This window comes from Bombyx mori, chromosome 5 (assembly GCF_030269925.1).
Source record: "Bombyx mori chromosome 5, ASM3026992v2".
Lineage (NCBI taxonomy): Eukaryota > Metazoa > Arthropoda > Insecta > Lepidoptera > Bombycidae > Bombyx > Bombyx mori.
The window spans coordinates 12,101,767-12,118,805 of record NC_085111.1 but is presented as its reverse complement, the minus strand read 5'-3'; the positions used below and the strand labels follow the sequence as shown (position 1 = coordinate 12,118,805).

The 17,039-nt window shown below is 37.0% G+C and overlaps 2 protein-coding genes across 3 annotated transcripts in view; one reads left to right on the top strand and one right to left on the bottom strand.

Annotated features, from left to right (window-relative positions):
- LOC101737787 (adenylyl cyclase-associated protein 1) overlaps positions 1-17,039 on the bottom strand; it is a 36,381-nt gene that overhangs the window by 2,722 nt on the left and 16,620 nt on the right. For both annotated transcript variants that reach the window (XM_012693778.4, XM_062668729.1), the window contains exons 4-7: positions 14,673-15,055; positions 9,920-10,072; positions 5,664-5,836; positions 4,740-4,946 (exon numbers count right to left, since the gene is read on the bottom strand). In XM_012693778.4, the coding sequence (XP_012549232.1) occupies positions 4,740-4,946; positions 5,664-5,836; positions 9,920-10,072; positions 14,673-15,055 (916 nt within the window). The remainder of the gene's footprint in view (positions 1-4,739; positions 4,947-5,663; positions 5,837-9,919; positions 10,073-14,672; positions 15,056-17,039) is intronic.
- On the top strand, positions 838-4,357 carry LOC101737648 (uncharacterized). The gene is made up of 6 exons (XM_004930068.5): positions 838-1,183; positions 1,758-1,883; positions 1,973-2,180; positions 2,695-2,975; positions 3,311-3,568; positions 4,122-4,357. Exons 1-6 carry the CDS (start codon positions 1,016-1,018, stop codon positions 4,323-4,325), a joined length of 1,245 nt encoding a protein of 414 aa, XP_004930125.1. The 5' UTR covers positions 838-1,015; the 3' UTR covers positions 4,326-4,357.

Sequence of the window (17,039 nt, the reverse complement as noted above, 5' to 3'; positions counted from 1 at the left end):
GTAGCTATACTTGAGACCTTAGAACTTATATCTCAAGGTGGGTGGCGCGTTTACGTTGTGGATGTCTATGGGCTCCAGTAACCACTTAACACCAGGTGGGCTGTGAGCTCGTCCACCCACCTAAGCAATAAAAAAAAGTGTAAAAAGAATTACAAATAAATTCAGTTTAATTACTAGTTAATGGTGGGGCGGTGTGGGCCCGCACGGGTAGCTACAATCATCGTTTTTAGTTCTGACGTGAAGCAGTTTAGTGTTGAAGTAGGGTGAGACGATTGTAATACTAAAATTGAGACTACGGGCTTGTGTCTTAAAGAAGAATAGAAAAACTATTTTTACCGCAAAATATATCCTAATCTTTTAAAAATCACTGCAAGCCCGGTTGCGAGTCAGCATGCTAGTTGCGTGATGGGTGACGACTGTCACGTTATGAGGTGGAGCGTGAGTTCATTAAAAATATCGTAGGGAAAAGAAAATGAAAAATAAAAAAAATGCGTAAAACCTTCGTTAATCTAATGTGAATGGAACACCGGCCTTGCGTCTTAAGATGGGAGATTGACAGTATATTCAAGTTAAAAAAATATATTAATATTTAAAATTTTCAGTCAAATAATTATAGATAAACATGAAACACGATCCTACCAAAGCCAACGATTTCTCCGACGAAACAAACAGATCCATTTTACAAACAATAATTTGTATTCGTCACGTTTTCAGAATTAAGCTTTTAATAAAAAAAGTCTTCTATAATGAAAAAACTTTATCCTTCAGAAACAATTTTGAATAATTTTGCTTAAAAAATTTATAAAAAAAACTTTTTTATTAAATATTTCTGACAGACACATAAAGCAATTCTGCTGTCAGCTGTGATTTTTATCGTAACCGTTTATTTCTCATAATATTTTGTAATTCTTTTTTTTTTTATAAATGCCATGAAGAAAGTGAGATTGACGGTTAATTTAACTTTGTATACAAAGGTTCACAAATAATTTAATGTAAATTACTTTGTTTCGCAATCATGAAAGACGAATGGGAAAGAAATGATGCTGTAGATGTTAGTAATGGTGTTTCATGGAGTTGGGAGCAATATTGGAGCACGGTTCTACACCAATACGGTGTGCCGTTTATGCAATTTTGGATCAGTTTTTTTTATGGACTTTATACGCATTTTACTTTCACAGCTTTGGTATGTTTTTCTTTTATATTTTTAGATTTTTATCGCGTACCTAATCGCTGGTAACCTACGGGGTTATTCCAGCTAATCACGGACCAGTAGGTCAGCTCAATAGCCCTAGCAAGAGCAGTGCTTCGTTGAATCTACCACCGGATGGGAATCGCGACCCGCTGAGATTATCCGGCGAGAAACTAAGTGGGTTGTGTCTATGGCCTAGGTTGCGCATCCAATTTTTGACCATATTCGACGAGTTCAACGAAAATGGTGACCGGTGCTTAGAGGCTTAAAAGCACCGAGAGTGATTCCGAATTTTTGGGCGACGGCGGCTTTTCTTTGCCGGATGCGTGGTCGAATATGTAGTTATTGGGGCGGGGATAAGATCGTGTCGCGTAGCTTTATCAAAGAAGTCTCCTGACGATTTCTATATTTTTTTTAGTATGGCATCTCGTCTAGTGTCTTAATCTACCCAGTGTTAAGTGATAACGTTCCACAGTCAAATAAATTCGACATCAATTCACAAATAATTTTTGTTGAAGGACTTAAAATCAAACAAATTTATTTATGTATAAAATGTATTATTATGCAGGCATTATATTTTGTTAAATATGTCCCGACGGCAATTTACATGTACACGCTGGTGAAGAATATATATTTGACATCGCGGGAAAGAATAAAACGAAAGCAAAACGAACTTCAAGATATTCAACTACAGGTTATTACTATTTTATTATTCGTGCTCATACGGACCGACTTTATAGAGTTTATTATTCAGGCTTATCAAGATATTTGTTTGAAGGGTAGATTCAGATAGTGAATACAAAATTGTGTGTACGTGATGCCGAATTCACGGAACGAACGGAGCAATTGCGTAGAGACGCGGAACGCTTGAGGAGGGTGCGGGCGCGCGTGCGTGACGTCATAGCCACGGACGAGGCGCTCCGACGTACACTCGAAGGCGCCGCTTGGGACAACGACCACGACGCTCTATCTCATTCGACCCCGCAAGAAAGTAAGTTGATTTCAATTTATGAGACACACAAGCAGAAAACGATATCTAAATTTAATGAAAAAATGATTTAACTATACGAATAGTATGCATCCTGTAAACGAAATTACATTACTAAATCCAATTTGTATTAAAAAAAAATACATAGGTTTATTTATTTTGCTTCAATAAAACCTTGTTTTACTCAAGATACTTCTACTTTATTTAGATATTTTTCGAAATAATAGTTTCATTCACCCTTTCCTCTTAGACTAAAATAACTTGAACTTTGAAACTTTCGTAGTGCAGATGAGAAAATACAAAAAAAAAAGCACACTGAGTTTCTCGCCGGATCTTCTCAGTGGGTCGCGTTTCCGATCCGGTGGAAGATTCTGCAAAGCACTTCTTTAGGGCCAGTATTAGCAACACTTCGGTTTGAACCCCGTGAGCTCACCTACACATCAAGGCGAAGTTGAAATAGCCTCTCAAGACTATCGGCATGGTAGCAATAAAAAAAAATACATGTTTAAAATTCCAGATCGGGAGTTCCTTATACGATTATTAAAAGAAATGAAATGTGACCAGGTCAATGTATCTGAACGACAACCTGGTAAAATGGACTGCGGAGAGCAGCTGCCAAATGAGAGTCCATCGCCAGAAAACAGCATTTACTCATCGCTCAGCGACGGAGACCTCCGCCAAGACTGTCGCGTGAAGATTGTCAACGTTACAAATGTGTATAAAGTTGCTTATTTGAAACACTATATAAAACAAAAAAGACTGAGGCGTGCAAACCGTCATGCCATGATCAAGAAAAAGGTAATGAGTCTAAAATCTTTTTTTTTTTATTGCTTAGATCGGTGGACGAGCTCACAGCCCATCTGGTGTTAAGTGGTTACTGGAGTCCATAGACATCTACAACGTAAATGCACCACCCAGATTGAGATATAAGTTCTAAGATCTCAGTGTAGTTACATGCCCCACCCTTCAAACCGAAACGCATTACTGCTTCAAGGCAGAAATATGCAGGGTGGTGGTACCTATCCGCGCACACTCACAAGAGGTACCACCAGTAAAAAGTAAAAATTTATTTTTTATTTTAGAATAATATTTTTTTTGTTTATTTCAATTCACACATCTCATCAATATTTTAGATGGAGAGCGTAAAAAAGCTTCTAGAAGATTGGCAAAACACTCTTAGTATGGTGATCAATAGTGAATTGACTATACTGAATATCGACACGCATTCGGCCGATGTGGCATCTCGTAAGGCCCGGGGAGATTACACGAAGCCAAACGATTCCTCAGATTCAGGAGACAGCGATTTGAGGAACAGCAGTAGTGATTTGAACAGTGAATACGCCGCGAACTGGACGCAAGAGAATAAGGCCAGCCCGTGCATATACACTGGGGTTAGTAATATCAATTTTTTTTAATCGAAATTTAAAACTTATCCATATACAGGGTGTGGTGTGAAACCACAAGTCAATATTTATTTATTGCCTATATTAGCAGACGAGCCTGCGGCCCGCTTCATGATGAATAGTCGCTGTCACTCATGGACATACACTACCAATTCCATACATCTCCTAGTCACATGTATCTTCTCTGTACACATCATATGTCCATACCACGCTAACCGTCCGCTCTTTAATTTGTTGATTACCGGGGCTACTTTCACACTTTCTCTGATATACTCATTCCATATCCATACAACAACCTTGGCACAACCAAGCTGCTGCCAACTGCAAATCTCTACGACTATATAAACGCAAAACAATAACAATATGAACAATATTAACCTACCCCTCAATTTATTTATAGTGTCTCGAAATGCACTTCTGTTTAGTGACCCCGTATCTAAAGCACGGATCCTCACGTCAGTCTATTTTATAGTGTACATTTCTGCACTTAGAACCGATGTGTACCTAATTTCTGATGAAATTGAAATGTTGTTTCAAGCAGGATCTTTTAGACACAGCTGAATGCGACTTCCAACAGTACGGTGACGTCTGCTCCCATTCTTCGCAATGCGAATACAGCAGTCACGTAACGAGACCTGCGTTGTTGTCGATGATGCCGGCGGAGCCCGGCCGTCTATTGACCATCGAAGAAGTTAAAAAAGAAAACGAATACGACGAAGAATGTTCTGACAATATTGCTATTTGAAGTTCTTCTAAATTAATATATTTTTATTTGCATTGCTTGTTTTTTTTTTCATTTACGTAATATTTTCATATTTCTTCATCTTCTTCATCTTCTTCTTCAAGCATTTGTTTATGAAAACGTTGTCACAAATAATGTGGAAAAATGAAATAAAGCCATTGGACGTAACTTCTCGGGATCCCCCAAAAAGTCCCCTCAAAAATCTCAGTAAATGACCACCATTTTACTGAGGTTATATTTCATCCCATATCATGTCATTTAATTTAATTTCATCCCAGTTGATTAATGTCTCATATTATCATTTTTCATAAAAATAAGAATATAATAAGAAAATAATAAATTAAAATAAGACATGACTTAAAGGTCTTAGTTACCAGGTCATAAAATTCCTTAAAAAAAATTGTATTCGCGACTGACCTGCATCTGTACGGACTGGCAGTTGACGAACTCGATGCTGGATACGAGGTTGTCGAACACGACCGCGCACTTGGTGCACGAGTCCAGCACGACCCCGTTGACCTTCCCGCGGACCGTCAGGGCGGAGTCGCGACAACGGAACATGTACACAACGTTGTTCATGTCCGCGTTCTCGACCACTAAATTGGAGTTGCCCTTTTGGTACTCCTGCAAAGAGAATTTAGATTTCTTTCAAGATATTGTTACATTAATTTATTCTTGTATATTCATTTTTCTTTGGGTGAAAATGCCCGTGTCAACTGTAGACCGATGGTCAAATTTGGGGATATTTGTTAAAGGCTCCAAAAAAGGTCCTGAAAAAAGAGCTGTCGCATTGATTTTTAAACCAATAGGTCAAATCTTAATAATTAAAAAATAGGACTACATGTAACTTAATTATATTATTAGCTTTGCTGTGGATTACTTAAGTTTTAATGGTATTTGAATGAATTTCACTACAATTTCATTTACTTCCAGTTTTTCATTAAGATCATTAAGATCCTTGAAATTGCTAACGTGTCTTACCAATGAAAACATAATAATTTAAGGACTGTAATAATATTATGTTCAAAACATTTTAACAGTTTCCAAATGATTATATTACAAACTAGCTGTACCCGTCCGCTTCGCTGGGCCTTTAAAATTAACATTATTATTTCTCACTACCACAAAGATTCTCATCATTAACGCCCCCGCAACTGGTGTAGGTAGTCCAACACTCATATAAATATTAGTCTATCCATTAAGTACATACATGTATTTTCTACATGGATACCAAGTTTCAAGTCAATCGGATGCACGGTTCAGTAATTATAACGGAACATCCGTAAAAACTACTGTAGATTTATATATTAGTATAGATAAAAATGTTATTAGAGCACTCACGATAAGCCACTTCTTGCCGTCCCGAGTGAAGACGGGCGGCTTGTCCAGTTGTCCAGCGCCGGGCTGCGGCAGCGGCTTGTGTCCGGCGGCCGACGTCGCTTTGAACGGCGCCGGGCCTTGACGGAGAGTCGGATTCTTGTGGGTCTGCATGTCCGGCGTCACTTTGCGCAAGGCTAGTTATGACAAAATAAAAAAAAAGATATAGAGCATGTGGGAATAGTCTTTGTGGGCACTTCGAGCTATGCTAATTTCTTCAGTAGCATTATAAACGCTGTATTGTTCACTAGCGGAACCCGGTCACGTTGCTCTGTGACCATCACTAATTGCCTTTAAATGAAAAACACTTTTTTTATGTTACTCGCAAGCTACCTATCGTTCGCAGATGGTACTATTCACTGGTAGTAGAGCGTGTTGTGAGCCCACACGATGCCTATTTCTGCGGTGAAGCAATAATATGTTTCGGTTTGAAGGATGAAGCAGCCGTTTTACTATAAAACAGAGTTAGAATTCATGTTTTCAGGCTCTAGCAACCACTTAAAACCAAGTCGGCCGTGATCTCATCACGAATCTAAGCAACAAATAAAAACCCTAAAGTTTCCCTCATAATCCCATGAATGATAAATGTACACAGACGACAGTTTTTTATTTATACGTGTAGATTACACCTTAATCTTACCACAAAATTCTATATTAATTTGACAATTTAAGGCAATCTAAGGCATATGGTGCCGCGGGTTATGGTCGGATAGGCGACGGGTCGTAAAAATAATTAAATTACAACGTTGGGTATATTTTGGGTTGACTTTATTTTATGAGATAAACGACGAAAGAAAACATTTGTCAACGAATATTCATTAAAGCCTTTGAGATGTAAAAGTTTAATTAAAATTACCCCACCGCCTCTGATACAGCAGTCACTAAAATATTCGCAGTTGTTTAAAATGTAATTACAAGATTTATTTGTAATTAACTATCAAGAATAAATGTTACGAGATTGTTTGTTCTCAGCATATTACTTATTTTAACGACTACATATTATTATACGCTGGTTGCTGCTTTATACACGGAACACTCACTCGATAAACTCGCATGCTCTTATATTAACGCATGATTTTTGTTATTGTACATATCTGTAAATCTGTGATAGCTTTGTCCAAGTTAAAAGTGAAAAATAAAATTAGTTACACCTTTACAATCTGTTACTACAATTTTTTTCCTCTACCTAATTACTGGTAGCCTAAGGGGCTAATCCAGCTACTCACGGACCAGTAAGCGAGCTCACGGGCTCAACTTGAGATAGTTCGTCAACATTAACTCTAGCAAGAACAGTGCTTCGCCGAATCTACCACCGGATCGGAATCGCATTACTATAATTAAAGCTATCTAATAAAAAAAATTATTGCTTAGATGGGTGGACGAGCTCACAGCCCACCTGGTTTTAAGTGGTTACTGGAGCCCATAGACATCTACAACGTAAATGCGCCACCCACCTTGAGATATAAGTTCTAAGGTCTCAAGTATAGTTACAACGGCTGCCCCACCCTTCAAACCGAAACGCATTACTGCTTCACGGCAGAAATAGGCAGAAATAGCACAGGGCAATATCTAAATATTTAATCTTGAGTTAATTATTATCAGTCATCCGCAAAATTATGTGGTATCCAAAACGTCGGAATTAATATAATGATAATAAAAAAACGTGAAATTAAGCCGTAAAAGTAGCTTTAAATATTAATACACTGCTACTAACTACTATTAGATAGTATGCTATTCTCTATTAATACGTAATTAAAATTTAATAGTTTTTATAACAGCACTATGTATTAATCAACGTGTTTAAAATATAAAGACACGTCCACACAGAGTAAAAAAAAAGTTCTATTTAGTTAGCAGAACACGTTTTAAGTACCTACAGAGCATGAATAGTAATTAATTAAGATTATTTTATTCGTAGCTACGTCTGTACATTACCTACAGAAAGTTAGAATGTAAATGTTGAATGTGATTTATTCAAAATTATGAATCCGTTTATTGCTTTGTGTTTTTTTGGAAGACTCGTTACAGTAAAAAGATGTCTAGTTGCTGGTGCATTGTCTCTCGTCAAGCATTTTTATTTTTTACATTTAGGATACATTGCTCTCTAACTAAAATCAATTATCATATCAACCTAAACATGCTCTATAGCCTAAATTCAATTTTCTTATTTACTAATAATTTGTTGTACGTACTCGTGTTAAGTGTGTAATGGGAGTGTCGTGTTTAATAGTAATAACAATTACTTTTATTATATAATATGGCATAACAGACATCAAACAAATAATAGTTGAAAAGTAATTACATGGGTCATGGACATTAAAAGAGTCATCAAATTACTTGACTACAATTTTGAAACACCTAACTTTGCATTTGAAATCGCTAAATATTATTCTGACACTTTTTTAAAGTAATCACAACGCATCATGTCGTAATCGTTGTTTTTTATTATATATTTCATAGAATTACACCATAGTTAGATCGTCCGACATTTTAGCCTCGAATGACGTCAAAGGTAATGAAGTTGCGTTCAGTGTGCTTAGTGCGAGTTTTTTTTATTATACTTTCTCGATAGGTTAACTCAAATTAGTATGCGGTTGGAACAGCGCCCTTAGCGACAAACGTAGGCAAACGTTCCAACTCCATACAAATTTTAGTTAACTTTTACGCTATTGAGGACGTTAAGAAATTCGCACTTAGCACGCAGGAGAGTTTTGTAAGCACTCGCATTCCCCATTTATGACATTTCTAGCACTTTACAGTTTTTGTGATCGTGAGCTACAAAGATTAAAACGATAGAATCGTTTATTTCATTCACGAATGTTCCACAGTTAACTTTTCGACTTAGTATTTTCTCTAGTATTATGATTACTGGAAATACACGTATGTATGAGTCAAGAACCAGCTCACTCAGACCCTGAAAGTCAAAATTAATTTAACACAAAGACATTGATTCCAAATGTCTGAGGACTGAGGTCAACGGATGGTAAGACATAGTCGTCGTTACACGCTATGCAGGGTGAAGCTAGTAAAACGATTTCAAAGAAAGATACTTAATTGATTTTTGATAAATCACATAAATATGTAAATTGGACCTCTTTGTGACCAGACATTTGGTTACATATTTAGAATGTCAGGCTAAATAAATGTTATTATAATCAAATTAAATTCAGAATACTAAAGAAACTCGTTAAGACAGAAACACTAAGATTTAAATAATTCAAATACCGACAGAAGGATAACTTTCAGAAGATATAAAGTTTACATTTGCGTTTCGCATTAATCTAGAGGACATAATGAATTTATGTATGTAATCTTTGTCAATGACCAAGTCTATAGTTAATCATAATTATTTTAATATTTTTATTAAGGTAATATTATGTAATCTAATGTATTCTAATTCTAACAATGTAAATAAATGGTAAGCTCCGGGGAACATAGAAGTTTTCAGTGAAAGTTTTCTAGAATGTTCAACTTTTATAATGTTACTCAGCAAGTTTTAAAACAAATACATTTTAGGAGCTTCAGTCTTCGGTCGATGTAAGCACATCGTGTATATGTATATGTATATATTCATTAAACAACACAACTTTTGCGCTAAAGCCCTAAAGTTGAAGACGAGAGAAAGTTATCAATTTTGAAGTTACCGCACCCATTTTCTTGGTCCTAAAAGCGACAATTTTGTGTTTTTGTTGGGTATTTAATGAGCGCATTTAATATTTAAAACATAAAGTAAAAAAAAATTCCAATTTCGTAGAATTTCGTAGAAATGAATGATTGAAATGGTATTCCCTTCCCGATTCTGCGGCTCAACGTAATCCTGCGATCCAGTTTGCAAAATAACATTGGTTAAGCCAAACAAATTGCTCATGTCAATCTTCGTATTATTATTTTCAAGCCCAATGTTATGTGCCAATGTTGAATTCATATTGTAGTGATATCCAAAAACTCCAATATCTGTATAACATCAAGTTGACTAGTCTGCCCGACTATACGAATGGAAAATAGAGAGTGAGGGAGGGGAGGTAGGGGAGGGAGGGAAGAGGGAGAGAGAGGAAGGGAGGGAGAAAGAGGGGATAAGAGAGGGAGAAAGAGGGGATAAGAGAGGGAGAGGGGGAGAGGGAGGGGAGGGGAGAGGGAGAGAGGGGGAGAGGAGTGAACAGGAATTAATAGGAAACAAATTACACGCGGTGTATAAATTATTTGGATGTATCAATACTTACAGCTAGTTATGGCTTCGCCTCGATTGATTTCGGCGAAGAGAGCGCTGCGGTCATCGAGCGACAAGTTGGAGAAGTCCACGTCTGGCAGCACGGGCGGCGGAGGGGGAAGTCCTCCCGGGGGAGGCGGTGGGGGGGCACCAGCACTGCCCTTGCCTGTACAAACACTACTGCTTAATACCAGAGATGGGAGTTATTCAAGTCGCGATCTTCGCTACAGTAATAGTACAAATAAAATGTTGTCCAATTTAAATATTAAAAGTTGTTGAGGTGAAAATGTTCCAAACACTGACCACAACTTGTCGCCGTATGTTTTATATGACAAGATTATATATGTTAACGGAAATGTATGTAATCCGTCATTGTATACAATTCCTAGGAAATGTATGTAATTCCTAAAATCGCACGGAAATGTGTGAAATAAATTATATTATACTTACACATTACACATTTCCTAGGAAATCTATACATTTCCTAAATAGCAATCGGAAATGTAAAACATTTAAGATATTGGTGGGTACGCGGGGACAGCGGGACGAGTCTTGCACTACGGTCAGTTGCCAACTTGCAATCCACTGGAACCGGCCAGGGATTTAAGAAGTGCCTTTGCAAGAAAAACTGTGCTACATCAAGATGTCTGTGTTTTAAAAATAAAGTATTATGTACTTCCAAATGCCATTCGAGCTTACCCTGCAAAAATAAATAGCTATATGGACTCACAAAGTATTATCATATAAAGATTTACTTTTATACTTTGACATTTATAATTATTTAATTATCAGACTGATTACTTGCCAAATGAAAATTTGATTTTATAAGAATAAATATAAGTTGATTTTGTGATACGTTAAAAGTGAATAGATAGTTGATTTTAGAAGTTTTAATTAGTAAGATAATATGAATATATTATTATTATTTTACGGTATGACTGTTACCCGATTGTCTCAAGAAGTGTTATATTTAAAAAAAAATATTAACAAAGTGTTTTATTACAGAAAACATTTACTTTATACATTTCCTAATACGATATTGGAATTATATACAATTCCGAGGAAATTTATACATTTCCTAGGATATGTATGCATTAAATAATTTTTCAAACAATATTTTATACATTTCCTAAATAGTATCGGAATTGTACACATTTCCTAGGATTTGTATACAATTCCTTGATTTCATACATTTCCGGTAACATATATACATATTGATTTTGACTACAAATTTCTTTATTAAGTGACACAAATGATAGTAACTAAATGCTATTTAAAATCAGTTTGAAATTTTCTAATGGGATTTTACTTTTTTTATAATATGATTCAATACAAATGATCCACAATTCATCAAAATTGTCTTTAAATTACCAAATCAAAATAATAATAATTGTATTGTAATTAAAATAAAATAAAAAAACTGTTGAGCGAACGGAGCAAGAGTTTTCAGCTAAACCGAAATTGACCCAATTTAATCCACACGTCAACCCTTCAGTTGATCATATTTGAAATTAACTTAACGAAACAATGTGCAGTTATGTAAGTAGATTTGGGTGTTTGTAGAGAAATTTTAATTTAAGCTTCTAATGTTATGAAAAGAGATTTAGAATGGAAATATTTAATATTTACTCAACTAATAATAAAATAGTTTTATCTTTATCTTAGTCTTTTACTGAACTTCTCATAAAACGTTGGAACGATTTTGATAAATTTTTGTGTGCTTTTTACGAGGTCTCTAGATTGTTTAGATTCATAATTGTACCGGGACAGTATCTGACCTTTTTTTTTTGTTTGTTGCTTAGATGGGTGGACGAGCTCACAGCCCACCTGATGTCAAGTGGTTACTGGATCTCATAGACATCTACAACGTAAATGCGCCACCCACCTTGAGATATAAGTTCTAAGGTCTCAGTATAGTTACAACGGCTTCCCCAGCCTTCAAACCGAAACGCATTACTGCTTCACGGCAGAAATAGGCAAGGCGGTGGTACCTACCCGTTCCGCCCGTTCGGACTCACAAGAGGTCCTACCACTAGTAAAGCAGAAGTGGTTTTCTGTCGTAAAGCAGAAAACCATGCAAGTTGAGGCTTCGATCTTCTTTCTAAAGGTGAACCGTGGGGTTCGTGTCTTAAATGGGTTCTGGTAAACCTTTAGCCCAAGCCATGAGCTTGTCTACCCACCTTAGCAAACAGGCCACAGAACATTTATTTCTGGTTAGTGTGTAGACAACGATTTTTGGACAAAAATAATTTAAGCAGTATATTCCTTTGATTTGAAGGACTAATGAAAACATTACGTCCCTTTGTTTCGTCTGGTTGAATGTCAGAGGTCGAGACCGGGCCAACAACTATTTGTGTACAAGTTTGTGAATATTTAAAGTTTTAACCTTTGTTAACAAGAGAAACTCTCGTCCAATTAGTGAATTTATCTAGTGGAATGTTACGGCGAATATTTTACGTTCAACGTCAGCGAGTATATTGTTTTAAAATAATTTTACAGTAAAAAAAAACAATTTGGAATAAACATTTTTTTTTATTTAAATTTAACTTGTATTACGATAACTCCTAATAACGCAATATCTATGTCGCAAATATCGAACGGAACGATACCGCCGTACTGCTTTCTTCTGTAGCAAAACAATGATTCCTAACCACTACAGACGTCTTCACGTTAGCAATAGGTGTAATGGCATCAGTGTGCTTAGTGCGAGTTTTGTAACTTTTCGATCGCGTAAAATTTAACTCAAATTGGTATGGAGTTGAAGCAGCTTTCCGTCGTTTGCTCGGGTGCCGAACCTCCTACGAGATCACCGCGCCTGCGGGGTATGTGGGACTTGACGATCTGCAAGGTGTTGGGAGCAGACCGCGGGCGCAAGGAATTTTAGGGCTCTACCGCACTAAAGGACTCCCCTGCACTCTTACACCCGAGGTCCGATCTCCGTCCGGAGTCAGAACCCGGTCAGAGTAGGGGGGTTCCCGCGGTCAACACTACAACCAGACACTTGCTAGAGGCGCTGTTCCAACTCCATACAAATTGTAGTTAACTTTTACGCGATCGCGAAGTTAAAAAACTCGCAATAAACCCACTGCTTACACGTTCATCAGTCATTCAAGTAATACGGTCCGATTCGACAAACTCGGCACCCGTTTTACAATACAACTTCCACTTGGTATTACAAGATATTTAACCACCTAATACTAGGTGAGTCGTCAGCTCGCCCAGCCATTAAAAGCTATTAAATATTTAAATCCAACCCTGAGTTCCTCTTGTAGGTATATGTGCTACATTGCGGGATTCAATAGATTTACTGGATCAATTTCAGTTGTGCGTTCGAAATTTGGCGCACAGTATTTTAATAATAACAACTGGGAATAAATCACGCACGGTCAACCGACCACGAATGCCCTGTGTTATGGGTATCAGCGTCTCACATATATACTTATATACGTTTAATTATATACATAATATACATCCAGACAAAGAGCAAACAAACTTGTTTATCACACGATGTTTGCTCGATCTGGAAATTTAAGTCCCGACCCTCAGTGCAACAGTCAGGGGCGCTAATTGCTGCACCACCGAGTAATTATGCACATTTTTTTTTTAAACTAACCACTTATGAGGCGTCACCTCGTTTATATGTGTTATTAATAGACTGAATGATTCGTACGATTAATATTAACTACACAAAGGCAATACAAGAAACGTTGAGAAATGAGAAAATTGCGACCGTATTGAGGTCGAAACGCTGCTCGTTCAATTATTCAGCCAGAGAGTCACTATATCGTGGGAACGGGGCTATGACGACTATACACTCGTGCACAATAGTTGCTAAATACATTACATATTAATATTATAATTCATTGTTAAATTATTGTTATTACGTTAATTCACTATTCAAATGGCTTTACATTTTGAAATTGTTTATTTTGTCTATACTAATATTATAAAGAGGAAAGATTTGTTTGTTTGTTTGTTTCGAATAGGCTCCGAAACTACTGGACCGATTTGAAAAATTCTTTTTCCATTAGAAGCCGACATTGTCCCTGATGAACATAGGCTACTTTTTTTTAAAAAAATTTTTTTTTTTTTTTGTTTCATGTGTGTTTTAATGTTTCCGAAGCGAAGCGAGGGCGGGTCGCTAGTTAGCAATAAGCTAAATAATATCCGAAAATTCATTATTCTATTTACCATGCCTTTCCCCAAGGGCCTTTAGACACTTCTATTGTATTCAGTCACAATTCACTCGCCTCCGAGTCCGCTGTTAGTTTTAACTCGTCATTTTACTTCCTTTGCAGGCTACAATACAAGCCTTTGCGTCGCCTAACGTTCCTTAGATACCAATCTAGATTTGACTTGCACAAATTTAAGACATGTATAAATGCATGACGGAGATTGCTGGTTCTATGGTGTTTTTAAAATGATGAACCAGCGACGCCATTCTCTTCATCATTATCATTGCCTTTCATAGTGACAGTAATTATGACTCACTTTTCCAATGAATTCCGTTTATTGTATTTCGAATGTGCAACGATAAAAACAGAGAGCTCCGCCTCAGTCGGTTGCTCGAGTCGGAATGTTTTGTGTGATACTACTCACTCGTATTCATAGTAGAAAGTGGGGGTAATTTAGTCATGAATTCTCTTGAATACCTTCTTAAACAGTTGTTGACATACGTAGCACTAAGGAAATAGTTAACTTTAACTATTTTTAGTTAACTAAATAGTGAGGTTGCGCCTACATATACTATAATTAAATATACTCACCAGACCACACAAGTCCTGTTGTGTGAAACTGTTTGACGTACGCTTGCAAATCGGACAGCAGTTGGACCCAAGCGCGGCACCACTCTACGTGGGTCTTGTCTTTCTCCTTCCAATCCTTGAGCACGCGGTTAGTGTAGAACTGGCCGGCGTCATTCATTTCCTTAACGTACGGAGCCGGGGCGGGAGCAACGGCTACCCATCCCAAAGCCGGGATACTCTCGGATATCGCCGAGAGATGATTAAAGAACTGCGAGGCGCGATTCTTTTCACGATATTGCTGGATAGCAGATATCTGTTCGCTGGTCGGAGTCAGAAGCTGCATTTCCTCAGCTTGGGAAGGCTTGGCTTTTGTTGCCGCCAGTTGTATGTAGCGGGATTGCGCTCTAAGATAGAACAAATACATTTATTCATTACATTAATTACATTTACAACTACAATACAAATACAGTTAATGTTGCATATTACATGTGAAATAATTTAGCTAACATAACAATAATTAGATTACTGTAGAACCATGTGAAAGTTTACATAGTAAATTTAATTCTAAATTCTACATACCAAATAAGGTAGATACGAATTTATACGGCCATTGCAAGTACATAAACTGTCTTACTGTAAATTCATTCATGTTGCGATGAACAAAATAACCGAATAAGAACGGGAAAATGACAAGACTCAACACAGCGTTGCGAAAATATAATCTAATAACACGAAAATATACAGACAAAAAATTTCTATTTATATTCCATGTGTAAACAGACCGAGCATAAAAATAAAATATTTTTGGTATGATACGGTTTTTTTGCTGCCTATATATTATCTTACCTACATCATTTCCTACCTAATCGATGGTGGTCTAAGGGGCTATTACAGCTACAGATGGACCGGTGAGCTCACGGGCTCAAACTGAGACAATTTGCTAACACCGGCCCTAGCAGAAGCAATGCTTCGTTGAAACTACCACCGGATCGGAATCGCGACCCACTGAGAAGATCCGGCGAGAAACTCAGTGGATCCTACGTTTTAATGCTTATTCATTTTCAAGATCAGTAGATATAAAAGTGGGCACGGACAACATTATTTTCTCGCAAACATAACGTACCACGGACGCAACGTGAACGTCTTTATTCTTCCCTCTTTTTGTCAAAGATTTTTTGGTCGCTAGTGACGAGCTTTGAGGATAAAATACAATAAAATGAATGCAAAAATAAATACAGGTTGAGATTATTTCAGGTTTCAATGATTATGTATAGTCTTTGTGTTTTATTTATATGCGACTATAAGCGTCACCTTCTTTTAAATCTCAAACAAACAAAATTAAGAAGAGCCCTGATAATCGAACACGAAAGGGGTTGCAGGTAATAATTATGAGGATTAATGAATCTGTTAAATCCTACGTAGCAGAAATAATCAGGTAAGCACATTTTTAAGTTAGACTACACACTCATAAATAGTTAGAACAGAAATGGAATGACGATAATTGTTAGAAATGTGTTGTGTAATTGTAATGTATAAAATTCAAATATGATTTGTTTTTTTTAAACAATTTTAAACGTAATCTTTATAAGTTCTTCGATTGAACGACTAAAAGCCTTAACGCATAGGCGTACGAAAGCGATACCATGAGCGGTACATAATAAATACTGTCAAGAAGAAAGTTTAGAAAGTCGTATAAGCTATTTAAGATTTGTTCGGATTAGTTAAGATCATTAACAGACACGTTTATTGAGCGTTTCGGGGAAATATCTTAGAGAGAATAAGCAGAAAACAAGCAAAAATAAAAAAGATATGAAGGGCCTCTGTGATGGACCCTCGTCATTCTCGTTACTGAGTGACGTAATTGCTTTCACTACATTTTTTCGTATTATTTTCTATTTACCGATCCGAAATAACCATCATATTGAAATATATATTTTTTTTTTGTTAAATACGAATGGCTTGTTATTGTATACCATATTTCGTTCCAGTGAAGGCTGACCACGATTCGCTGTAGCTAACAAAAATGACTAACTCGAAAAATCGTTTGGAACCTTTGGGTCTGCGGAGGGACTTCGGTTCCCTCTGTATTTTGTACCGTATGTTCCATGGGGAGTGCTCTCAGGAATTGTTCGAGATGATACCGGCATCTCGTTTTTACCATCGCACCGCCCGCCTCCGGAGTAGAGTTCATCCATACTACCTGGAGCTACTGCGGTCATCGACAGTGCGTTTCCAGAGGTATTTTTGCCACGTACCATCCGGCTATGGAATGAGCTCCCCTCCACGGTGTTTCCTGAGCGCTATGACATGTCCTTCTTTAAAAGAGGCTTGTGGAGAGTATTAAGCGGTAGGCAGCGGCTTGGCTCTGCCCCTGGCATTGCTGAAGTC

What these genes read in the sequence shown, in the direction of transcription:
- LOC101737648 (XM_004930068.5), top strand. Translation starts at nt 1,016, where the DNA reads ATGAAAGACGAATGGGAAAGAAATGATGCTGTAGATGTTAGTAATGGT. An exon ending in ATTTTACTTTCACAGCTTTG is followed by an intron (nt 1,184 to 1,757) that starts GTATGTTTTTCT and finishes ATTATTATGCAG; the next exon opens with GCATTATATTTTGTTAAATA. An exon ending in TTCAAGATATTCAACTACAG is followed by an intron (nt 1,884 to 1,972) that starts GTTATTACTATT and finishes TTTGAAGGGTAG; the next exon opens with ATTCAGATAGTGAATACAAA.